This window comes from Centruroides sculpturatus, unplaced genomic scaffold, assembly GCF_000671375.1.
Source record: "Centruroides sculpturatus isolate CEXI.00-Female unplaced genomic scaffold, Cexi_2.0 scaffold207, whole genome shotgun sequence".
NCBI lineage: Eukaryota > Metazoa > Arthropoda > Arachnida > Scorpiones > Buthidae > Centruroides > Centruroides sculpturatus.
Window position 1 is genome coordinate 793,839 of NW_019384378.1, and position 27,667 is coordinate 821,505.

General features: G+C 28.6%; 2 protein-coding genes across 4 annotated transcripts in view; both read right to left on the reverse strand.

Moving 5' to 3' along the window:
- Window positions 1–2,076: 2,076 nt before the first annotated feature.
- LOC111617817 (KAT8 regulatory NSL complex subunit 3-like) overlaps window positions 2,077–27,667 on the reverse strand; it is a 38,586-nt gene continuing 12,995 nt past the window's right edge. Inside the window, exons 2-13 of one of the 3 annotated variants that reach the window (XM_023359128.1) lie at window positions 27,432–27,655; window positions 24,754–24,912; window positions 21,029–21,203; window positions 18,121–18,222; window positions 17,702–17,830; window positions 17,021–17,239; window positions 16,077–16,148; window positions 12,743–12,817; window positions 11,617–11,838; window positions 8,528–8,728; window positions 4,754–4,880; window positions 2,077–3,917 (exon numbers count right to left, since the gene is read on the reverse strand). In XM_023359128.1, the coding sequence (XP_023214896.1) occupies window positions 2,395–3,917; window positions 4,754–4,880; window positions 8,528–8,728; window positions 11,617–11,838; window positions 12,743–12,817; window positions 16,077–16,148; window positions 17,021–17,239; window positions 17,702–17,830; window positions 18,121–18,222; window positions 21,029–21,203; window positions 24,754–24,912; window positions 27,432–27,655 (3,228 nt within the window). In that variant the 3' untranslated portion in view covers window positions 2,077–2,394. Of the gene's footprint in view, window positions 3,921–4,753; window positions 4,881–8,527; window positions 8,729–11,616; window positions 11,839–12,742; window positions 12,818–16,076; window positions 16,149–17,020; window positions 17,240–17,701; window positions 17,831–18,120; window positions 18,223–21,028; window positions 21,204–24,753; window positions 24,913–27,431; window positions 27,656–27,667 lie in introns of all 3 variants that reach the window. The other 2 variants (XM_023359127.1, XM_023359129.1) reach the window with 2 other exon arrangements.
- LOC111617818 lies at window positions 8,945–11,572 on the reverse strand. The gene is made up of 2 exons (XM_023359130.1): window positions 11,349–11,572; window positions 8,945–11,194 (listed from the first exon to the last, which is right to left on the reverse strand). The coding sequence occupies exon 2, from the start codon at window positions 11,139–11,141 to the stop codon at window positions 9,126–9,128; it is 2,016 nt and encodes a 671-aa protein (XP_023214898.1). The 5' UTR covers window positions 11,142–11,194; window positions 11,349–11,572; the 3' UTR covers window positions 8,945–9,125.

A 27,667-nucleotide genomic window follows, 5' to 3' on the forward strand; every position in this document is an offset into this window, starting at 1 on the left:
GGAGATTCACATCGCGACATGCTTCTGTGCAAGCCGACACGTAACGGGGACGGGTACCTTGACGGGAGGTGCGTCGGACTACTGAGCATGTCGGATTAAAAAAACGTCGGACTATCGAGGGACAACTGTAATTAATATCCTATGTGCAAGATACAGGTAGATGGAAACATCTTATGTTGAATTTATCTGGATTGTCAGCCCAGTATATCAAACATACATACTTTCCTTATTATGTTAAACTTAAAAAGATGGAGCAATGAATCCCAATATATTTATCAAAAATATCTATTTGATAAATTATTATTTACGTTTCATTAACTTATATTTCAGAATATACTGTATACTAATCGCATATTAAATATACAATACAATCTGTTTAAGAATGAGAAGAAAATGTAATGCTTGTTTTTAGTCATGCTTATATTCTAGTAACTAATATGTAAATTTATAGTAGTACAAGTTTATAAACCAAGTATTTATATTCTTTCAATAATTTGACTTTTGTTGTTAACATTTTAATTTAGAAACCATTTTTTTAATTATTACTTTTGATTTTAAGTACCACCAATGATGATAATATAATACAGGGTGTCCCAAAAAATGTATACACACTTTAATTATAAAGTCGGTGTTTATTAATATATTTTATTTTCAAAATGTAACAGAATCTAGACATTATTTGTTTTGTCAACGCCTGTTTTCAAACTGACTTCCGTTCTGGTCCAGGCACTGCCGACAACGCGAAGCAAATGGAATCGCAAACATCGCGATACATTTCGTTTGGTATTTGTGTGCATTCTCCTTCAATGGCAGCTCTCAATTCAGCAACTGTTGCAGGTTTCATAGCGTAGACTTTTGTCTTTTTAGACTTTTTTTTAATGGAGATAGTTGTGATGTGAAGTCTGATGAACGCGGAGGGTATTTACGAAACCCCTTCGTCCAATCCACCTGTTTGGCAAGATCTCAAGGTAGGATCTAACATCGTGATGGTAGTTTGGGGTGCCCCATCGTGCTGAAAATAAAACTCATCTTCAAAGTCCTCTCTAATGCTTGGCATGACAGACTGTCGCAGGAAGTTCATGTAAATAAACGGGAACAGTCAATTAGTTTCAAAAAAGATTGGTCCAATCAATCCTCTTGATAAGCTGCACCACACTAAACTCTTGGTAAATTAACATGATGTTCTACCGTAACATGCGGATTATCAGGTCCCCAGTAAGTGCAATTTTGGCGGTTAATTGTACCATTTAATTTGAATGTAGCCTCCTAAACTGTCTTTGCACACTTTCAGTAGCATTTTAGAATGAATTTTCTTTGTTCAAAGTTTAGAATTAATAATAGAAGTCAGACTAATGGTTTTAACCTTGAAATAAAAAAACATCGACTGAACTATCAGCTGTTAGTGTATAATTTTTTTGGGACACCCTGTACAAATATTCAAAAGATAGCACACATCATGTCACTATATTTCTGTTTTGATATTAAATCTCTCAATTACAATATTTTGATTTTCTTATTTTAAATAAAGCTTTAAATAAATTGAAAATTGTTAAATTATTCAGTAACATATATTATTTAATATATCTGTTTTCATACAGTATGAATTTATTTGCATTAAGGAACTTTATTCTGAGATTAAACTTACAAAAATGACTTAATTTTATTAATCTCTATTCGAAATTTTTTTAATAAAAAAAGAAAATTACACACACACACAAGATGATATCTGACAAATAAATTCAATCATCTTTCTTATATTGATAACACTACTTTATTTTCATAATCCACTACAACGTTTTATACATTGCAAATTTTAAGTCATTCAAAATAATTTTAACTAGAACTGCAACAAAGATAATGTAGTAACTTTAATTTAACTAATAAAATTCAGAATTCAGTTGAAAATATTAAAATAGTAAGTAAATTTTTTAACTTCAAACTTCAAAAAACAATATTGTTAAATATTTTTGAAACTGTTGAAATTATTATATATTTTAGCATATTTTTTTTTTAACAAAGAAAATTGTATTTCTTAATACATTACAGTATTTCATTGGAGAAAATATATTTCACAGATACACTAACATATGATATATATTATTATTTTTTTTTTTTTTTTGCAATTATGGAGTCTTTTGTTTTGTAAATATGATGAAACACAAAATACATCAAACTAATGAACAGTAATGATATATACTTGAATAAAATTTGTATGAACAACCGAAATGTTTGAAATAACTCAGAAAATAATTTTCTTGTACATAGAATTTTCTTCTGGATACAAAGTCATTATTTATGTGCAATATAATCATTAAATGCAATTCAGATGGATGACTAGAAATATCTGATGGTCCATTTATTGGATTTTATGTGTAGTCTTTTTGGCAATAAAATCTAATTTATATTGTCTTTAATATTTTCATTGATTTCAACTTCTTGAACCCTTTGTGATGTGTTTAACACATTCATTTTACACTTTGAAATAGAAAACTTATCTACTGTACTAGCTAACAGAGTATTATTAATAATATTGTGCTGTTGTATCACTATGTCATCTTTCATATCATTTTCTTCAAGCATACTGTCACACAAATTACTTTTGGAACTTATTTCTGATACTCTTTCGTTTACTTTTTTACTGGCATAAATTGCCGAAGATTCGTCCATTTTCTGATCGTCATTTTGTTCTTTTATAAATAAATATTCTTCGACCAAACTTTTACTTTCTGGATCCTGGTAAATTTCCTCCTTTTCCATACCAGACATCTGACTTTCATTATTCTCCAGTAAATTTGATGTATGACTTATAGATGTAATCAAATCGGTTTCATTCTTCATAAGATTTTCTATTTTTGATGCCGTTGATACCTTTGTAGTTGTTAATGCGGTCCCTTTCAGAATCATACCTTGAAACTGAAAATTTTTCCTAGATTTTGAATCACCAGATATCACAAATGTTGTGGGTTCTAAATCGGTAGCTGATAATAAAACAGTTGAAGACGAAGGCAGAGATGAAGCTATATGTATGTCTGATAAAGAGGGAGTCGACTGTTGATTTCCAATATTTTTACAAGGCAAATTTGTTTGCATAATGCTGTGCAACTTGGATAAATTTAAATTACCACTTGTGAGAATTTTTGCCTGGGTAACTACAGGTGATGCACCAGAATTCTTTATAATGCAAGTTGTAGTAAGTGGAAAATCATGATATTGCAACTTTTGAATTGCTTCTACTTGTTCTTTATCAGGTTCTACAAAAGATATATCTTTGGAGAGCATATCAATTTTTGATAGTATGTCTGATTTGTCATCAACTACATGGACTGTTGTGGATGTTGCAGAATGAGAAGTGACTGTAGGAAGAACAACCGAACTAACAGTTGACGAACTAGGAAAAATGAGAGTTGTCGCCTGTTTAGAATTTGATTTTCTTCCAACATTTGTTACAGGAGTTAAAGTAACTGTACCAGGATGTCTAGGGCTATTAAACATTTGTGAATTACTTGAAAGTGAAGAGGATGCAGTAAAATTAGTCACATTGCAGGGAATAGAAAACTTGCCATCTTTGAGTGAATTATCTAATGGTATGCATCCTAAATCGGGAATCATATTGCTTAAACAAATTTGTCCAGAAGTTGCTAATGCTTGTACCTGTCGAAACTGACCAAGACTAGAAATGGAACCTATATTTAATGATAAACCACCAGACATTTTAGCCGATGGATTAACAGATGGCGAGTTCTTGAAGAAAGATATTTCTTTTTCCTCTTTTGCATTTTTACAACTTATAGGAACAGAATGTTGAGTATGTTTTTTAGTAAATTCATTTCCTATAAAATCTGCATTTGGAGTTATTTTGTGCTTGTGAATACTTTCTTCCGATGTCTTTGTTATTTTTCGACCAGTGTTTTTCTTTACTGCTGATGGAAGAAGGGATGAACATCACTTCAACACAAAATGAAAATACTTTTTAAAACTTAATTGTATACTTAATATATATTTAACCACTATGAATACTGTAATAATAATATAATAATAATAGTACAAAAATTCATCTTATATTTTTTTCATATACAAAAATGACACAGTTTACTGATTTAATAAATTTATTTGGATAATAAATTTTTTAAAATATATATTAGCAAGAATTCACACTTGCCAAGTTGAGTATGTATGTAAATACTGTTTAAACATTAATTAGAATTTAAAGTTTACAAATAAAAAATTACCAATGTATTACTGTATTGTAAAACTATAAAAAATAAAACTTACTTTATAATTACAGTTATTCTTAAAAAGTTAACAAATTTTAAAGCATTACTAATAATTTACAGGTCAAAACTAGTTAAAATTTCAATCTTTATACAAAAAAAAAATTTTGGTTTCAACAATGTCTCAATAGTTTCAATAATGAGAATTTAGTAAAGAAAAAAATTTAATTTTATTACCTTTTTTTTTATTAAAATTTACTAAAACAATTTAATTTTACATTATAATCACATCTGTTTACTATTTTGGTAGCTTGGCAAGCATGCTTAAGAAATACTGTAATTAAATAAGGATAAAAAGTGAAGGGAGATAACTGGACAAATATGAAAATATTGTAGTCAAAAATATATATTACATAAATAATAATAGAAATATCATGCAAAACAATAAAAAGTGATCAGTTTAAAACATTAAGTGCAGAAAGAGAGATATGAAAAGATAAGGGAAAGAGTCAGATGTCACAACCACCAGTGATGACGCTTACTCTCTGACGATGTCCTATTATTGGTGGTGGTGGTAGTATCACTGGCGCTGGACCCAGTGCTAGATGAATCTGTTGAACTTGATGATGATGAACTGCATCCTTTTGGCAGAACATTACATGTTGTACTCTATAATGCAAAAGACGGGGATTGTTTCTAGTTTTCATGCTTTAATATGTTCATTTATAAAAATGATTTTTCATTGATATGCAAACAGAAATAAAATTGTAGATTGGGAAAAAAAATTAAAAGAATTTTAAAATTAATAAAAGATAAACATAGTCACTTAGATTAATAAATAATACATGAATATAAAATAAAGCCTTCAACATCTATCATAAATATAAATAATCTTTGATATACCCAATAGATACAGGTGTTTAAAAGTGACTGTTATTTGTTATAATTAACACTTATGAAAAATAAAATTACCATCCAATGATATTCTACAAGTAGAATTTTGTTTATTAAATATTAGAATATAAATTTTATATTTCCATAATCCACAATAGATGAACTATTCGTGTAATTATTTAAAATTAGAAATAATTGCCTTGTGAATCAACAATATTTGGAATAAAATCATTGTAATGAAATACTTCTATTTATTATGTAATTATAACTTTAAAATATATACAATAAGAAACTAAAAATACTAAATAAACATAAATTATTAAAACTTACTACAGCATTCAATATCATCATCAAAAAATAAATAATTTACAGTTATTATTTAATGTGATTATAGATATTAATAGTGAAAAAAATTAAAAGTTATGAAAACGTAATTTTATATAAGTACAGGCTTCCCATTCCATAAAAACAGTATTTTGGTAACCACATCTTTACCAATTACAGAGGTTATATGAACAACAGGTTAGGGAAAGGATTACCTTGACTCACAAATTTTTTTTAATATGATGTATTATTTACAAAAATTTTCATTGGGTTGCAATTTAAAAAATTGTAGACCTATAAATTTCCACTGTCATCCGTCTGTTCTCCCTTAATCTCAAGAACAGAGTTAGATAGATGAAAGCGAAGACCAGATATAGAAACACTAAGGCAGGAAGCCCCCATTAACTATATAGGAACTTTTGATGCAAACTAAAAGTCATGTTATTTCAATTCAAAAATTTTCCCCTGAAATGAGTTAGCAATAGTTATGCTGGTCACACATCTAGCAGGAAAAGTATGATATTTAGGGACAAGACACTACTAATTTGATGTGGAGAGCATATATTTTAAATTAAATAAATTTTAAAAATATGATTAAAAATTGCAGCCCAGCATTGTAACAATGTCATAATAATTTAATATATAAAATTTAATTGAATATTTTTTACCAATAAATTACTTTATACTGAATTTCAGAATAATTGTTACTTTTATAATAAGAGTTATGAAAAAGTTTCCATCAGTGGCATTCAGATGGCATTAGTTAAGTGAATGTTTAGACCTGTTTCAATCAACCTAAATGAAAATTATTGCATGACAACTCATTACTGTTAACATAAACACAGATTTAACATTTTTTGAAAAATGGAAACTGATAAAATGCATATTTGCCATTTTATGCTCTGTTTAATCACTGTAGAACTGCAGCAAAAACCACCAGATTAATTTGTGAAACTTATAGTGAGGATTCTATAGCTAAAAGTTTAAGTTGAAAAATTAAGACTGGTGATTTCATGGGAGATGAGTTCAGATGATCAGGATTACTGTAAGATTTGACCCAATCAAGTGTAGAACTTACAAAATGATTAAAGGTTAACTAGTAATCATTGAATGAGGATACTAATGACATAAGAAAAATACAAAAGGAAGGAAAATGGGTTCCATATGTAATGTCTGAGAGCATTGATGTCAGCAAAATCATAATTTGTTTTTCACCACTCAAGTAACAAAAGAACTTTTGTTTGTTACATCAAATTGTGACTGGATATAAAAAATGGATTTACTACAATAATCTGAACTGCAGAAAGTCCTGGTGAACCTTTCACTTTAAAGGCAAAATTCACAGTACTAAGATACTCTTTTGTATATGGTGGAATATGCATGGGATGCTTATTATGAGCTATTACAACCAGGCCAAACTATCGCTGCAGAACACTACATCTGACAATTGAGGCATCTGAATGAAAAATTGATGGAAAAAGCAACTGTATTTTGCAACTAGACAAAATATGGTTATTCTCCTTCACAATAATTTTAAGCCCTCTTAGAACATAGAAAACTTGAAGGACTTTCCATTGCAGTTTCATTAAACACCAATCACTCTCTCTAGATATGGTCCCTTTGGACCATCACTTGTTTCATTTCATGCAGCATACATGTCCAGTAGTTTTGAAATTCTGAGAAAATATGCATCAATAAAATCATATACAAGCCTTTTATCTTGGTATCCATCTTTTGCCTAAAAGGTGGCAGATAACATTTTCTACTATTTCAATTAAAAAAATGTTTTCATCATGAGATACTTGTAATAGAAGCTGCCTCTAAAACAATGGAAACTTTAAAAAAATGCATTATCTTGCCTAAATATACATTAAATGGAAAAAATTGATGCATTTTTATAGTTTACTTTCCATTAAATCTAGAGGTACACCAGTTTGAAAATGCTTTACATACTGATTTTTATGTTAGTGTTATATTTTCAATTAGGAAAGAAATAAATTTATGATTTAACTGTCTCTGTTATATATATCAAAGGGAAAGTATGGTGATCAGTCAAAAATGACTACCCAAGATTTTTACATTTTTGGACTCAAGACCTTGAAATGTTGAGAAATGCAAAAAAATTCAGGTGAAGGACACAATTTTGTTCACCCTTTTTGAAGCTCAACAACTCCTGTGTTTTTTGTTGAAAATTTCTGAAATTTTGCAAGGAAGTTTGTGTATTAGGAGATTGATGTTATTAAATTTTGGTAGTTAAAGGTCAAGAGAATGGGAGATGAAACATATTTCATTTGACCTCCTTTAAGTAGGGTTAAACTTAAATGCTAATAATGAGTAAAATTGTCATTACAATTTTTTAAAAATTAATCCCTACCCTCAAAATTAAGCTTTTTGTCATTTTATAATAATTATGATATTTTATTATTAAAGGCAATTTTAACAGATAGCACAACATACAGTTTTAAATCTTGCTGGGAAAGTTAAGTAATTCATTTGCTGGATTTTTTCACAATGTTATATTAACCTTTCATAACATGATCTTTTTTATAAAATCAATCCCTACCCTCAAAATTAAGCTTAAAAAAGTTCCCTATTTTAAGCAGTCTATCTTAAAAAGTGTTTTTTCTTTTTGTGTTTTGTTTGTCTATATATAATAGAACTAAAAAGTTCCATTTAATCTAAATTGTAAAAATTATGTAAAGTTAAAGAATTAATGTAATATTTTCATTAATTCAATTCTTGGTAATAAATTGCATCATTTAAAAACTGCAATTGATAAGGGATTCATGTATTTATATTTTAAAGTTTAGGTTATAACCTTGATCTTAATTTGAAATAATTTTCACTTTCTACTAAATTAAGAAATCCAAAATGAATCATATTAGGAGAAATTGCTTTATAATTTATATTCATCCAAATAATACTTTAATTAGTTTCATTATATTTATATTAATTTAATTCCATGTGATTCATTTTTAATACTAAGCTCAATACATCATCTCAATATCAAATAGAATATGTGATTCATAGGCATTGTGTAAAATTTATCATAAAAATGAAATGAAATGAAACAGTAATAGTAAAATATTTACTTATACCTGTCTTCCACTAGAAATTCTTGGTTTCCGTTTAGAAACCGGGGATAAATCAGCCATTTCTATGTCTTTAGATGATTTTCTTTTCTTCTTTTTGGTTTCATTTTCCAAAGCATTATTTGATTTTCTTGAATGAGGTGAAAATGAAACAGGAGTGGATGGTGGCTGTGTTAATACTGATTCTAAGTAATCACCAATTTCATCCTAAGTTTAAATTGTTAAATTTTATTTTGATGACTGAATTTATTAACAGTATAATTAATTATGTTTGTTACAAAGCGTGTTAACATTAAGGAATATAAATTTGCACGGCGGTAGACCGCGAACTACAGGTTGATAAACAAAGTTTACTTGTTAGATTAAAAGTAATCATTTTTAATTAAAAATTATAAAGTTTTATGAAAATATAATAAGTAATTNTTTACAAAAACGATAAATGACTTTTACACAGCAAAACATTTTTGAATGCGATCAAAACATAAACATGAATTTCCGAAAAATTAAATATTTGTAAGCATATGTTTTATGCCTTACATGAGCTCAAAATTTGTCAAATTTACAGTTATTAACACTAATTTTTATAATATTTTTGGAAATATTATTACAGATATAAAGTACCGAACCTTTTATTTTGAACATTAGAATTCAGTTTCGCATTGAAAGGTTCGTGAGTAAAAATTAACTTTCGATTTTCCGTGCCTCTGCTTATATCATTTTGTAACAAATTAAATTTGTTGCATTTTTCTACTTGTTTGTCGGTCTCCCAAAATAAATTGGTTAACGATTTTGGTCTTGGCAATTTCCTAGCTGTATTCTGATTGTTCGTCTCCACTCCTCCTCCTCCTCCTGATGATGCTTGACCGCCGGAATTACTCGATTCTAAAGTACTAAAATCTAAAGCTAAATTGTTCAGCGATTTATAACGTATATTAAACAATGGAGAAGTAGTTAAAGATTTATTATTATTATTTTTATAAGTTTTATTTGACCTAGATTGTTTCTGAAAAGGGAAATCTTTTGCGGATCCCTTGTTATGCTTGGATAAACGCGATTTCTGTTGAAATCTGTGTTGAGCTATGTTTTTATTATTGATCGTTTTGTTATTTTGGTATTTCTGAACATAAATTTTACCTATGCTGTTTGATCTAAATGGATTTTTAACTATATCTTGATCACTTTTTCTTCTTATTTTCTCATAAATATGCTCCTGCTTGCCTTCTTCGATGCTAGCTTTGTTGATAATGCTTACGGTTATTTTTTGGGTAGATATTGTGCTATCACTAGTTGACACTTTCCTAGCCGGAATGGTTTCTATTGGAGGTGGTTCGGGTTTATCTGGTACATCCGATGTAGAATTGACTACTGTCGTGAATTCTTCGTCAGGATATTCGTTTTTTATCTTATCTGGAAGGGGACAAAATCCTCGAATGTAATCATATATTTGATCAATCTCCACGTAGCGCTGATCTTCGGAATCTAATCCTTCTCTGTTATATAAAATTCCTGGGGATGAGGAACGTCTTTCTGTATTTGTAGGCTTGTTAGTACCTTCAGGATCCGATATGCTACGTTGAATGTAGTGATTATTGTAATGGTTATTTTTGTGCTTTCTATAATATACATATGGATTTGAAGATTTCTCTTTTCGAGAATCCTTACTCGATGGCACATCGAACAACTGAATCCTATCAGACAGTTCGTTAATAATTCTTTCGCATTTTTCAACTAGGCTTGTATATTCTGGAAGTTTTACTAACCCCTCAACATTTTTGGGTGCTTGAACTTTCAAGTGAGCTGAAGGAGGAAGAGTGATAGCAATCTGTTCCTTCATAAGGGGTAACGCGACAATAGTTTCTTCTTCAAATAAGGAATAAAGACGCATTTCAGGTAGAAAATGCGAAGTATTTCTTAAACCAACGGGTGGTTTGCCGCTCACAAGCCTCACCATAATAGGGAACCTTTTAGAAATTAACGTTTTGACACTATGTACGCCGGATATATTTTCTTCGCCAGCAATTGGACTAAATTTGCCTCTTTGATCCACACTTAAATATATAGTTTCGCCTCTAGAAGTGAAACACCTTAAATATCTACCAGAAGCTTTTCCTCTAGGAGATGCTACAACTTCACTGACAAGAACTAATGTCTCTCCAACTTGTATTGTTTTCATTTTGTCTGTAACAGCTTCGGGATCATCAGTTTTGCATACAAAAGCCTTTATACTCTCGCGAACTAAACATATCTCCGGAAACTTCTTGACTAATTCGGAAACGGTGTCGATGCACCGAACACAACGTCCGTCTTCGGATAGGATTTCAAACCACCCCTCGTATGTGTCGGGTATTGCTAATTTCGGTCCGTGCGTTACAGGTTTTCTTCCATCTTTAAACTTAACGCATTGGGCAGCTATTTTTAGTCTTTTTCCTGCTGATGCTAATAATACTACATTATTTAGAGACGGAGATGGTAGACTCGGTACTCCTAGATTCTGATATTGTCCCTTGATAATTTTGGCAACTTGGGGTAGACGAAATTTTTGAGTGAACTCTTTGAGATAATATCCTTCGTCTCCCCATCTAACTGCTGATAAATAGGTACTAGAATCACTCGTAGACATTTCAGTATGGCACTCCAATATTCTCTTCGATCAGAAACAATCCATTTGTTAGGCTAAAAAATAAATAAATAAAAATTATTAGCTTTTGTGGAAAAATACAATTTATAAAAAATAATAAATAAATAACAGTATAAAACATATATTTGAATAATTTATAAAATCGTTAAAATATGATAAATTTATTTCCTGCATACAATTCGAACCTACGTTTTTTATACTCGTACTAATTACACCATGATTAACATAACTTTTTCAAATGTATACAGGTATCTGTTAATTAACTTTCTATATTATAGAAAATTTCTTAAGCAAGCAGTAAAAATACATAATAAAAACAAGGAGAGAGTGGATGTGTGTGCCTAACTTTAGATTATTACAAATTTTGTGGGTAAAATAATTTTATTTTCGCTCTGAAATATTTGGATATTTATATTTTCAAATACTTATTACTATAATTCACAAAATAAGATAATACCAGTAAACATCTATCCACCATAACTTGTGTAATTCCTTCTAATTTCTTTTTTATTTGTGATATTCTTAATGCATCATCAGCACCTCCTACCACAACCAATCCACTTTCTGCTCTCATATGCTCTCGAAAATCTTCAATATCATCTATCATACACATATTTGAATTTTGACCAATTACAAATAAGGAAGGCGTTGTACTATCTAATAAAGGATCGTCTAAATCCTGTAAGTATTTTAAGTAAATAAATGTAATAATTTCACACTCTGCAATATTATAAAATAAATAATATAAAGTAAATGTTAAACTATTTATTTATTTTATAATTAATATAAATCATTTGATAAAATTAGTTAAACTAATCTCAGATAAAATGGAAATAATAATATAATAAACTAATTTAAAATGATAATCTTTCTATCAAATTTTATATTTCCTAGATCAAAGTATGTTAGAAAAAAATACAATGTTAATATTATTGAAAATGTAGCTACTGGTCTGATAAGTTGAATCTAAAAATTTTTCATTAAAATATAAAATATCTTAAAATGAAAATATTCTTGCTTTAAACTAAAAACAATGACAGTAATTTTCTATATTTTGTCCACTTAAGGTAAATGAAGATATCAAAGAAAAAGTACATACGTCAACATTTATCACTAAAATGTTGAGGGATGTCATTAAATTAAATGCAAAATAATTTTAATTTGAATTAAGAAATAGAAAATTTAATTTCAGACATAAGTTATTTTGAATATAAATACAGTTGAAAGTAATATCTCAAATACTATAGTAGAAATAATAGACTTATCACACTGCTACTGGTAACATCAAAATGACACTTATATCATTAGAATGCAACTTGGTACACAAGACCCTCATCAGCCATACATAAAAATACACAGATATCTGTCATAGAACAAATTATGCAGAGAAATTGTCAATTTGTCTGCATTCTAATGATAGAAGTGTCAATTTGATGTTACCAGTAGCAGTATGGTAAGTCTATTATTTCTACTATAGTATTTGAGATATTAGTTTCAAGAATTTTTGAGACAAGCTCTTTTATAATAAATACAGTGATTTATTTGAATTAATATCAAAATATCTCAACATTGCTGTTACTTACACCACGAGGACCATTAATTCCAGTTAATGGAAATCCAAGACAAACTACAGCAGTAACACTTTCCACTAATGCAACCTGAAAAAATATTAAATAAAATTATTTAGCAAATTACTTGGTCATGTAAACAACATTTATAATATAATATTTGACATGCAATGTATATACAGGATGTTCTCTTAAACATCTAACCAGGGGATCTTTCCAGCATTGATTAGGTTAAGTTAGGTTAGGTTTTGATCTCTGCAAACACAAATACACTGGCTATTATGTCACCATGACAAGTATCCATTCTCTTGCTATTTGCAACTAGCACAACATGCAGATGATGCCACACAGCACAATGTTAAAGTTACAGATGATGAACCATAACTCCTTAGCATATTTTATGGACTGACAAGGTACTGTTTTCTCAGAATGGAGTCCATAAAATTGACTCCATTCCAAGAAAACTGTCTCATCAGTCCATAAAATGCTCCATTGGGCAGAGCATGCTCCACAATTCATGCAACTTTCATGACACCAAGTATGTTTTACTCTAAATGTCTGATGTGGAATTTGGGGTGAGGAGCTTTTTGATTCATATTCATTGACGGCACATTGAATAGTGATTGATACATGGGCATCCTCAACATGACAATGAACAAATGGCTTGATTTTCCATTGGCACAACTACAACAGATTTGATACCAGTATGATAGCAAACTACCTTAGTCACGGAACACATTTATCAGTGACTCAGAGCGATTTGGCAACTGCTGGATAGGACACCCAATCCTGTTCCATGGCCATCTTATTCTCCAGACTCAACCCCTCTGGATTTTTTCCTTTGGGATCGCCTAAAAGAATTAGTATATGATACGTCACCAACATCACACAGTGCTGTTGGTGATCTTGTGGAAAGTATACAAGATGCCCGTGAAATGCTGACACCAATGATATTACGTGTCATCAATCTTGCCACACACTTCAGTTTATATCAGGGGCGGTAAATCTGTGGCATGTAAGGAGAAATCAACTCAAATATCATACAATTTCAATTTATTTGTCTTTTTCAATCAGCGTTTTTACATTAATTCTAATTAAAGCATATTCCTTTAATTTCTTTAAATATTGTTATTTGAAGTTTAAAACTTTGGCATGCATTAGCATCTTTAAAGCTAAGTATTCTTATAATATGGGATGTGGACTCAAAAGGTTCGCTTTCCATGGTTTATATTTTTGAACTGCTGCTGAAAGAAGTTTTTTTGAACATGTTCTTTAATAAAATAAAACTCACTTTTTGTGTCAATGTTGTCTTTATCTTTTATAGTCAGAGGTTATTTGTATGTCATGCTAAATTGTCTTAAATGATTTCCTTATTTTTGCACTGGAACAAACATGCACCTCATGTATACACTTGTGAAATGTTGGAAAGATCCCTCTTGCCCTTGGATAGATGTTCAGGTGAATCTCTTGTGTACAGCATGTTTTAAAAAGATTTGACACTACCAGTTCATTTCACAGTAATATTTGGTAATAAAGTGGTGATCACCAAAGAATAGAACAGCTATCAAACTTTCACAAGATTGTTTTGTGTGATTTCCTAGACCAAAATGTGTAAACATTTTTCTTTGTGGAGGACATCATCAATGAAATGACAAGCTGCAGACATGCTGATGCCTCAATTGAAAGAGGGAAAGTTGTAGACTTTCTCCAGAAAAATGGATTGGATGTGCTGAAACAATGACCACACTCTCCTACATTTTCACCAGATCTCACAGGCAATGTAGGAGAGTGCTTCCTTTGAGCTACATGAAAGGCTTGTATTTATACCACCACTACTACATAATTTCAATGAACTGAAGAATTGAATAAGTGAGGCATTAGCTACTGTCACGTGGAATCTGGTGTTGTAAGTTTGGGAAGAACTAAATTATTAGTTGAATGTCTGCCTTGTGACCAGTGGTGCATATGGAAAATCATTGTAATGACTGCAAAAAAACTGAGTTTTTCTTTCATGTAGTGTTAAGTTTCAATATCCGTAGTTGTCCAAATGTAAATTTTTAAGAAGTGCAAAATCTTTTTTAAAACATAAAAAAAATTATTTAAGTATATTCAATATTAAATTTTAATGTATAAGTGTTAATTATTAGAAGTTAAATTAAAGGACACTCAAAACACCTTGTAAATATGCAGCCATATTTATTAAATTCAAATATTTTCGGTCATATTTAATGACCTTTATCAAGAATAAACAGAAAATACAGCTGCACATTTACAAGGTGTTTTGAGTGTGTTTTGTTGATACAATATGCAGTCTACGCTGAGTTTTAAATTAAAGGTTTTTTTATTAAAAAAATGTTTTTTTATAAATTGAAATTATTAAAATGATGACATATGGAATATTGGTTAAATAATTAAAACTCTAGAATAGTCTTCAGATAATACTAATTAACAATCTGAATGAAGCAAAACGTCACAGACATGTAAATGATGACATCAAGTAGAGAAACAAAAAGAAATAGTTATTCACAAAAAGATGATAATTTCTGTTACCATTGTCTTGTATATTTCAAAAATAACAGGTATGAAGTACAATTAATGGTTATTAATGCAATCATAAAATGCTTTTTGCATTTCAAAATTGTATACTTCTCATGATACTGAAACAGCAACAACTTTTATGCATGTTTCACTAGTAACAATATTTCCACCAAGTTCTTTTAATTAGTATATGTACACACACACAAACAAATAATCCAGAAACTTAAAGAAACAAATTGCATTGATATATTACATGAATGAGGATAGCAAAAACTTAACATTAGTTACCAAATCATGTTATTACAAAGAATATTGTATATCAATTGAATATTGTCAACTATAAAGAATCTTTTGCATCAAACATAAATATATTATACATTAGTTAAATTAAATTTAATGTTTATGCACAGATTTTTTGTACAAACCACAAACTACTTTTTGAATTGTAACAAATCTGTCATGTTAATATAATCATGAATTTCATATAGTTGCTGCATTTTTCCACACTAAAAAAGAAGTATGAGAGAATTTTTTTCTTACTTGCAATTATTGAAATGAATTTCATTTTATTCTTATCTTTTAAGCAGTTAACTTCCTTGCAACTACATTTTATTACATTCATACACAAAGTATTGTTGCTAGTTTTAATAACATAGTAAGACAATGAGGAATAGTTATTTTCTTAAATACAAAATATTTTGAAAGTTTTACTTCATAGTAAAACTTTCAAAAGCTTGAAAATATATTTATTCTAAAGCATTGAATTTTAGCAGAAATTTTATATCTTAAATTCAAGAATATGTTCACTTACATGGCAAGCTATTAAAGCTCCAATTGTCCAGCCTATTAATACAATTGGTCGATTTGGAAAATGACTCTTCAGCTACAAGTTCAAAAAATTAATATTAATTTACAATATTTTATGCACATTTCAATTATTATATATATAAAATAACACACTAAGAATTTTTTTTTTCAATTTAAAAGCAATCAACATCATTTGTTAAGATACAAAATCTTAAGAAATGATGTTGATTGCATTTAAATTACTTTCTTGCTATAAATAAACACCTATAAACCCAATTTTTAAATTAAAGTAAAACGATTGCCAAAGTACAGATTGGACAGAGGTCTAATTGTGTAACTGGCAGCAAATCTGAACAGCAATTCAGAGTTGCAGGTTTGCCTCCATTTACAGGTAGATTCTTTTCTTCCAGAACCTTATAAATTAACTATTAAATATATCATGAGATAATACCAAATGTCTACCTATAGACCAAATTACTTGAAATTTAATTAGTAATTAGTAGCACTAATATAGCTTGATGTAATCCAGCAATCATTTGGCTTAAGTGGATCTTAAATTAACATAACTAATCTATTTAGATATTTAACACTTTCCAGATGGGGTAAGTCTTTGCATGTGCCTCTACAGACTTATTATTTTTAAAAATAATAAAAAAAACCCAAAGAACTCATATTTGTCATAATATTTTGTTAATTGTTTCATGTTAATAAAAGTACAATCATTAAGCAGACAAAATGTTTTTAAACATAAAGGACACTTTATTTAATTTTTTTAATTCAAAAAAATATATATATATCAGATATTTTTTATTAAAGAGTCACATGGAATTATATATATATATCTGAAAGTTTGTAGAAAATGCAATAATTGAAATTTCTTATGTCAAAGACAAATGTGATTTGTTTAATGAAATATAATCATTAAAATACTATAATAGTTTATATTACCTCAAGAATTTTAGTGCGAACAGCACCTATGATATGTTCTAGACATTGATTAACAGACATTCCACTTCCTCCATTTGCAGCATGGTATGTTACTGGTACAACTTTTCCCAAAGCAGAAAGCTGAGTTTGCCAAAATCTCATGCGTCTAGAATGACTGACAGATGGTTGACTTGGCCCACTTGGTATAAGGACTAGTAAAGGTGCACATGACAATTTTTTCTATTCAATAAAATTTAATTAAAAATATTAGTAAAATCAAGTATAGTTAAATTTTAAAATTATAATACAAAGCACAAAGAATATTTTGATAAGTGCAATTTTCATTTTTCAAGACTGCATTCACACTAACAATAGCAATAGATCCTAATCAACATGTTATTTATCACATTCTTGCAGTAGAATAAGTTTTATTATAACAACCTAGCAATCTATGTTATGTATATGCTTAAAATACATTATACTAACTGTTCTACAGAAAATTTAAAATGCTAGAACGTTTTTTTATATTTTTGTTTATTATTATTATTAAAACAATATTTTTAAATTAGCATCTCAATCTATAAAACTTTATATTGAGAAAAAATAAATTAATAATTCTTATGGAATAATATGATCAGTTACATTTGAATCTTTCCTTTGCCACATGGCAGTAAGCTATAAAATTAAATAATTAAAACTTACAGGTTTATGCTGATTTAAAAGTGAAGCTACAGGATCCCATGGACGTTTAAGTAGTAAATTTAATGCTTCATTATTTCCTGCTTTACTTGATGGTGGCATTGTCAGCAATTTATCAATTAAAGTAGGGATCTAAAATTAAATTTTAGATATTTAAGTATAATTAAAAAAAAAACTAATTTTTATCTAAAAATAACAATGCAATAATTAAAAACAATGTAAATATAAATATTTTTGAATATCAAATTATATATGAAATACTATATGTTTTATGACAATCTTTTGTTTGTAATTTAACTTAGTCAATTTATTCATTTAAAATAAATTGTTTTATGCAGTCGAAAGTTAAATCTATCTAAATTTAAATTATTGGCATTTGTCATTATATTTAAATGATTAGCAAATAAATAGATTAAATATACCTTTGACTTTAATGTCTGCAATACATCAAGATAAGCTGTTAAATATGAAAAGCTTAGGTTTTCTAAAAATATTTGATGTAACCACTGTAAGAGTTTCATATCCTAAAACAAAAAGAAAATTAAATTGTTAAAATTTTTAAACATATTTTTAGAAAGTATTATATGAAATTAAAATAATATTAATACTCAAAATGATATAAAAAATAGCCATTAAAAAATATTTTCAAATTTTACAAAAAACTGTTTTAATTAAATATCAATCTGTTTTAAAAACATTTATTAATATAAAAAGTTATAAACTTTATCGTGTGAGAACCCGGTCTAGATGGGAAACTTTATTCAACAAAAAAATTTTTATATGATTTTTTTTCCAATGCTTAATAAAGATCGCAGGATGTGATTGTATCTTTCCTAGGATTCACTTCCTTTCAAAGGTGACACATCTTCCAAATATATAAACAGGAATCAAAATTTGTCTATTGGATGTAAAACTTAACATTACCAAAGATGGACAAGAGAAGAAAAAGAGGAAGACCCCAAATAAAAGTGAAAAAGCAAAAAATCGAAAAGGCAATTTGCTATTTCCAGAGTTCATCACTCATCTTTTCTTTCTTGGATCTCAGATACATTGCCCATCCTGCCAATTACCACCTAGATTGATCACCTTGGATCTAACATCCAACTACCTGAACTTTCATCCCATCAACCTATCATAAAGTGATCCACATCAATCTTCTGGATGTTCAAGATACCTGACACTCTACAGACCAGATGTTCTCGACACTGACCTCGCCAACAAACAAGGAATCAACCTCATCAGCTACTTAAATACTCAAGGTATTTATCAGCATGCAATCGAATGTAAACTTTCTATCTCATGATTATGGACCTGCTATAATAGTCCTAATAACTCTATATTGAAATCATGAATAACCTCCTATAGCTGTAAATATATGTATAATCCTATGTAAATAAACGGGTATTTGCAGATGTTAACCCCTGTAGTTGAGTGCACTTCTTTCGGACGCACTGTCTTTCAGACCTCCTCCATCCCAAATCCGACTGCTCGCATATGAAACAAAACATAACCACCATCACGATTTCTGTCCCTACAGGCAGTGATGTCCGTCCTGACATGGCATCTCAACATGGTGCTAACCCTGCAGTCATAATTGATATTTATTATGTTTTAGTCAAAAACCCAGGATAGCAAATTTTGCTTAAAATTTATATTATTATTGTGTTGGTGGAGTGTACCCTATGCATCATATATACCAGTGCTTAATGCTATGCCAGACCAAAGTCAAGACATATGCAGTATGTAAACATAACATTTGTTTTTAGTAGTTGAGTATACATCTGTGTTTAAGAATTTCCTGACTTTATGACATGCTTAATATAGCAGCCTTTTGTAGTGTGATGATGCTGTGAAGCCCTAATGTTTCAAGACTTTTGTGTAATGTGCAGATGTATGTGGTATGATTGCTGTGCAAGAAAATACAACTGGCACAATAGGTACTTTATCCATTCTCCACAGATGCTTTATTTTATGGATGATTTCCATATATTTACTAATTTTACTTTTCCAGCTGTTATACATAACAGAGGGAAAGTATGATGATCAGTCAAAAAAATGACTCTCCCCAAGATTTTTACATTTTTGGACTCAGAAAAGTGAAACATCAAGAAAAGAATTGGGGGGTTTCTGTATGTGTGGATGTTAGTGTGTTTTACAATTTTTTTTATAAAACCCATCCCTACCCTTAAAATTAAGTTTTTTTGCCATTTTATAATAATTAAAAATACAAAAAGTTCTTTTAATACAATATTGTAAACAGATGGCACCATCAAATGTTGCTGGAAAAGTTAAGCAACTGCTGGTTTATTTTTAGTGTATTTACTTTGTATGTTAAATTTTTGGAACATTTGTGTCTATAATGTATATGATTTTCTTTTGTTTGTCAATAAATGTGATGCTTGGTCTGTTGTCATGAATTGTTTTGTATGTGATTATGGTTGTCAGTAAATTTTCTGTGTTGTTTTCCTTGACTGTCAGAGGTTTGAATTTACAGTGTGATTCCTGAGTTTGTACTAGTTTGTATTTGTGTACAAGCATTTGATGCATTATATTTTCTATTTGGTTCTGTCAACATAAGTAGTAAGTTTGTATTAAAAACTTGCAACCCAATGTGATGTGTTGTATAGTCTTGTGCATCATGTGGCTTTTCCTATAAGTGTTGTCTATAAGTATTGTGTCCTTTATATGCTTTCTGCAGTTTCTTGTACTTTTTCATCATCATTATTATTATAACCAACCAGTCTACAAACTTATGTCAAATTTCTGTTAAATAATACAAAATATTGAAACCATGTCATGCAGATACAAATTCTTCACTACAGGTCCTTATTGTTTGAAAAAATTAATTAAGGAATAAAGGCATAAAATGACTAAAATATAAATACACTAAGTATGTTTCTCTGATTTATTTTTGGATAATATAAGGATAATATATACCATTTGCATAATCTTGTAAAATCAAAAATAATCATTCTAAGCTATGCTTTCATTTGAACTACCGTATGGTGTAGTGACCTTTATTCTAACAGACAGAAATGCATTAAAGAATTGTTCTGCAAAGTCAGCTTTGTCACTACTAATTATTTTCATTTATCAATAATAATGCTATTTTCTTTATAATATAAAATAAATACTAAATGGTAAATTTTTAAAATTTGTTTGATACAAAATTATTTTCAATTAAGATCATTCAGGTCATAAGATGTTATTGATTTATACTTATTTAAAGACAGGAATTTTAAATTATTTGGTAAATGTAACATGACAAATAATAATATAAATATATATCAATATGGATGTAATGAACATAAAATTAGCAATACTACATACCCAGTTAAAAGATGAAAACACATGCCTCATACGTCTTGCAGTTTTATCAACTGCTATTCTACGTAAAACTGGTTCATGCTGATTACTTTCATATGCAAGTCTTGCTAATCTATCAGCATGAAGAATTTTCACTATTTTGTTGAAAAGACGATTTTGTGAAGTAGTCCATCCATTCCTATTTAATAACATATATATGTAAACTATTGTTTATGATTTTAAAATTAATATTTTTAATTAAAATTTTTCAAAATAGTATTCCAGCAACATTTTGCAATTTGTATCATTATAATTACTTCCTATTTTTTAAAATTTGTTTTAACTTTAAATTAATTTTATACTGTAATTAATAATAATAATATGATGTACAGAAAAATGAAATAAATAAAACATAAGACGTTCACACAATAAAACTAATTTCTGTAATAAAGAAAAATGCTTTAGTTTTTCATAATCATTAGGGGAATTCATGACAAAAGCCATCAGCTTAATGGAAAGCTGCCTTAATGGAAAGTAATATTTAGTAATTATCAAAATCCATCAACAGAGGGAATAGAAGTTGTATTTTTAAACTTACAGAAATGGCATCAAATAATTTTTCTAAAGGACAATAATGCCATCAATAAAATGTCCAATAAAGATAAAATGAGAATTCTGACGTTTGTAGTTGACAATACAAAAAAGTTTTATGTGTTTGTTTATTCAAACTTCTAAAGCATCAAACATCAGATTTAAATACTTTGGATCTTGCATTTAAATTTTCATAATAAGTAGCAATATCTAAGATTAACCATTCATTATTATTATTATTTTTTTTTTTTTTTTTACATAACTATCTGGAAATTGATTATTCAATAATCTTATGACTCTATGATAAATAACTAAAATAACATAAAATACAATTAATAATGATAAAAAGCAAGCATAAAATACAAAAAAATTATAATAAATCACCACTAAATTCATTGAATATATACAATAATAATTAGTGTGTAGTGAATTATCATTATTGTTTGGTATTTTATGCTTTATATTGGGTTTAGTGAGTTATACTTGGTTGACACTGATTGCTGTGTACTATGCCAGACTAGAGTCAAGGTATAGTAACCAAAACAAGACGAAAATAAGTGTGTCAGTGTATGTATCTGTATTCAGGAATTTCCTAATTATTATTAATTAAGAAATTCCTGAATACAGACACATATTCAATGAATTTTGTGGTGAATTATCATAATGTTTTTGTATTTTATGCTTGCTTTATTATTATTATTGACAAGACTATGTCTTGTTTATAAAATCATACTGTCGTTTTATGTTACCAGATTAGAGGTATGAAGGAGTACATGTTGAGAGTTGATATTTGACACAGAGTATTAGGTGCCCAAATCATTTGCACATAAAAAAATCCAGACTTGTAGGTAGTCAGGGAACCAAGAACAGAGTCAAAATAAAATACAAAATGGAACCCTTTTCTACAAACAAGCACCTCACCGCACCGAAGTCAGGTGGGGAGAGTACCATCTACAGTCATTCTAAGAAGTGAACTCTGACCTTAGGACTGAACATGTAGTTTCTTCTAAGTTAAATAAAATTTGTAATCTAATTTTGTAAATTTGGGAGTGCTTCAAATATGACATTAACCTACTTGTAACGACACCCTGTTTTTTTTTTTTTTAACACTAGCAGACACCGCCACATATTGTTGTGGCTTAAAATGTATCTATTATAAATTTAGAACACTTCCCCTGTGGGGGGGAATTTTTCGAAAAATTTCTTCTTAGTGTACATTCTGTTGACGTACCCTATTAAAACACAATCAAAAACGCAAAAACCTGCATCTAAAATAGTATAAATAGAAGCAGAGTTCATTACCGTAAGCCTTAATCCTAACCATCTCCCTTCAGTGGGGTTGAATTTCGACACGTATATTACATAAAAACACATGTGTATTCGAATGCAGCATTGTGTCAAAATTTCAAAGGAATCGATAGGAACAAACGAACATTACATTTTTATTTCTATAGATAGATAGATGATGATCTGCTTTAGTTCATTTTCACAGAAAAGCAAACTTAGGGCATCATACTCGTAGCACCATCTGTTGGACATAAAAGCCTTAACCATATATGATATCATTTAATTTATATGAATGTTTAATGGAATAATATACAACCTTTGTCCACCCTGAAGTTCCATTCTAAATATTGGTGAAAGAATTTTTGAAATCGGATGAGTAGTTTCGGAGATTATCTGCTATATCCAAACTTACATACTTACTTACAAACATTACCTCTTTATAATATTACTATAGATTATCTAGTATAGTAAAATCGTGGGACCGATAAAAATTTGATGTCATATTAGGGTTGTCATTACATCCAATGACGTTATAATTGGGTTAAACTGTATATTGTTTGTGCAAAATAAAAAAAATAGTTTCGGATGATACAATAGCCACGATTATTTTTTTCAAAAACAGGAAATTTTCATTACACATTGACAAAAATCAACCCGGGCGGACATGCAATGGAGAGAAATTTCGAAATTGAATAGGTTAATTTCATCGAAAATGCATGGTGGATGACCTCATGGTCATGGCCAATGAAGTTTGAATGATCGCGCCCAAAAGCAGAGATACCAAAGAAGATTGGAGAATGAGAACAAGATCCGCCTTGAGCGTCAAAGTGATTCTGCTTAGTAGTGAGTCTCCGAGACAGTCTTGTTCCAAATACCGGTTTTGCCGCTTTACTTGTTTTATTTTTTTTTGTATTTATGAATTCATTTTATGTTATTTGTTATTTATCATAGATTTATGTTTTAAACTCTGTTAAGAACATTGAAATTTAAATTTTAAAAGAATTCTATTACATGTATGTTCGATACTTATGATGGCTACTAAAAGAACCAAAAACTTTTTGATAAATAAAAACTTCTTGCTGGAATAGGCTATAACTCTTTAATTTTACACACAACTCCAGTTTAAGAAGTTTATTAATGATCTCTAAAAGTTTCTATACCATTTATAATTTAGTTAGTATTCTATGCCATTTATAATTTATTTAGTATTCTATGCCAGTCACAAACAACAATACAGAAAAAATTATAACTCTGGTAGTTACATTCATAGATAGAACAAATAAACTTAATAAAATATAGTTCCTATTAAGCATAAAACTGCTTAGAACAACCTATTACACAGGAACTTTGGCCCAATAGTAATTGGAGTTTGTTGTTTAAATGCTAACACTTTATGATAAAAGAAAGTGAATTACCTAAGGAAGAAAATTTCTCCTATTTTTTTTAATGTATTATATTTATCAGAAACTGAAGAAAGTAAAATTCATATCTGTTACAAAATTTGATTGTAAATAAGAAAAAACCTACTCAAAGAACAAAGAACAACGAACTACTCATGTTTAAATATCAAAATTTTGAAAAGTGCAATAATTTTCAAACATAAAAATAACATTTTTCAAATGAACAATCTTTATAAAAAAAACATTATAAAATTAACAAAGAAATCATCTTTTATAAACATAAAGAGAATTTGAAATAAAAATGCTTCAAAAATTCAAAAAGAAAAAAATTTCATTTTCCTGATAATGATTTGAAAGCACCAGTGAAAATAAAAACCTTAATGCCGCACTCAGTGTATATATTTACTTTCTTTTTATTATAAAAAATTTTTCATTTCATTTAGATTTTCTATATATTTAAAATCTATTTACCTTTTAATCCTTTCTTCCCAATCGTCTGATGTATCGTCTGAACGAATAAAACTAATGTGTCGTTCACATTCATTCATGAGATTCCGATTTTTTGTTGTATCATACGGTGGAATATGTTTAATAGGAATAGCATCAATACCAACTGTTGTATCTTGATCACTAAAGATGAATATAATAATAAAAAAATTAAATTTATAATTTTTTATTCTAAAGCAAAACTAAAATAAATAATTCAAACTTTGAAATAATAGGCATATTTCAAAAACACCACCTTTTCTGAATTATCAAAATATTTATTTCATAAAAACAAAAAAATTCAGTTTAATTGTGTTCAATTTAATACTCATTTCAATATGGTAGTAGTTATATCAACTTCATAAAATACAATTTAATGAAGTTTATTATGTATATTTTATTTTTCTTAAAAATTAAATTCAATTGGTTATAAATCAGTTGCAGGTGAAATATGATTTGCTCTAATTAATATACAGCCATCTAAACATTCTATCAAGGTTCATGTTGCAATAAACAATGTCCATTACAACATCAAATTAAATAATATCTATATTATGAATTTCACAAAGCACATTTGTAATAAATTTGAGTCATACTAGTAAAATATACAGTATCATTATAACATTTTTATTGCTTCTACTAAATATAAAAGAAAATGCAATTCATATACAATTTCTAATAGGAACTTCTAAACAAGTTGACTATTGTTTATGACTGTATTCTTTAATGAGTATTAAGTGTTTCAGTAAGATAACTGAAATTTGTAACATTTAGTACCATGCTAAAAAAACATGGATTGATAGGTACGCAAGTTTTTTGCAGCATTCTACTGCCTTTTAGGAAAATTGATTAAACTTAATTAAATAGACATTTTTTTTTTTAATGGGAGAAATTCTTACTCCTTTAAAAAGTAGATTTTAGGAGTTTTCCTTTTTAGGAGTAAAAAGGAAATTCTTACTCCTAAAAGGGAGTAAGAATCTCCTTGCATGCATAAACCTTGCATATATTGCAGCATGAACCTTGATAGAATGTTAAGATGACTGTATATTAATTAGAGTAAATCATATATTTCACCTTGCAACTAATTTATAACCAATAATGATTTATAACCATTAAAGAATATAGTAATAAGAATTTTAGGAGGAAGAATTTCTCCCATTAAAAAAAAGAAATGAAAAACTTCCTAATATCCAAATTCCTGATATTGAAATTGTTTACAGAATGCTTATATAAGGTAGGAATGTGTAAAGAATAAAAAAAATATATAAATTAAAAATTTTAAGAAAAAATATTTAACAGCTTAGTTTAATAAATTAATTTTTATATATAATCATATTCAAACTTGCATGTTAATAATAAAATTATTGTATACAGTATTATTAAAACTATTTTAAAATTATAATCACATTTCAGTTACCATAATTTTCTGCAGATAACTTTTTGTCAGAGGATCTCAAAATGTTGACATTTGCAAAATACCAGGAGGATCAAATCTGACATGATTACAATACTTTCTGATTGGTTGGTTTGGTTCAATTTGGGGTTTTTGTGGCACAAGGGTCTAGTTAAGCCAGAGTGTCAGGTCTATCCCATTACATACAATACTTTCTCATGTTATGTTATAATAGGAAAATAAAAATTATATTTTATTCAAACTTATGCTTAGAAAAAATTTTAAACAGTATGAAACCAAATACAGCAGTATCTCAGTATATGAACTGCTCTGAACTAGAATAATTTGATAATCAAACACAAACAAGAAAAAAATCTGTACTTGACTGAACAAACATGACCTGCTAGCACAAATTTTCGATTAACAGCAAACATTTTTATTTTAACTTTAATTTTGTCACTTAAAAAGTTTTCTATGATAAAAATGAGTAACTAATTTAAAAATAAAATAAAATCCGAGAGTTATCTACTCTCATCAGACAAAATTATATTTGACTCAGTTGCTTTTTCCCTTAATACATGCAGAGCCCAATCATTCTGTTTTGCAGCCATTTCAAGTCGAAGCATTTCAACAATACATATCTGACACACATTAATTTGTGAACTTGCAACAAATCTTAATGTCAATTTTTAACAATTTATTCCTGCCATTTTTTTTTGTTGATAGTTTTTGAGCACTTTTCTATCTTGTATCATTTAGTTTAAAATTTCCAGAATTCCAGAACGACACTTTTAAAACAACATTTGATATATTCAGAGTTTAAGACCATCTTCCTCATACACATTATGAATCTTTTTACTGTTTTGTACAGTGTTATACACTTTCCAAAACTCATAAAGCATAATATATCAGATATGTATTTTATCTGCAAATATTTTGACTTCATTTTATTTAAACAAAACGTGAAGTAAAAAGTTTAAAATAAACTTCTAAACAAAGAATACAATCTCACATTAGCAATAATGTGTTAAATTTCACAACTGTTATAATGAAATTCCAGTTAAAATACATTTATAATTTTTGGGGTCTGGAAAAGATTAATCTAAATTACATTATTCCTTAAAGGAAAAATTCATTTGGTATGCAAACGTATTGGCACTCAAACAGCCTTCTGGAATAAATTAAGTTCAAGTACTAATTAATACTACTGTACATAAAAAATTAAGACTAATAATTTTGTTTACTAGTTTATAAGCATTCAAAATCTTACTTCAATTGTTCCACTTGATAGCGAGGTATTCCCTTCATAAATAGCATACGAGCAGGTTTTGCATGACTTGCATCAGGATGAGCATTCCATGGTTTTGCATAACAATGATCTAACATTACAATATCAGGATCTTTTTCCTGGCCAGATAACTGATGCAAAAACTGTTCAGTTGGATTGGACTTAGATGACTCATGTTGACTGGACTGAGAATGCTGTCCCAACTGCTAAAAATAAAA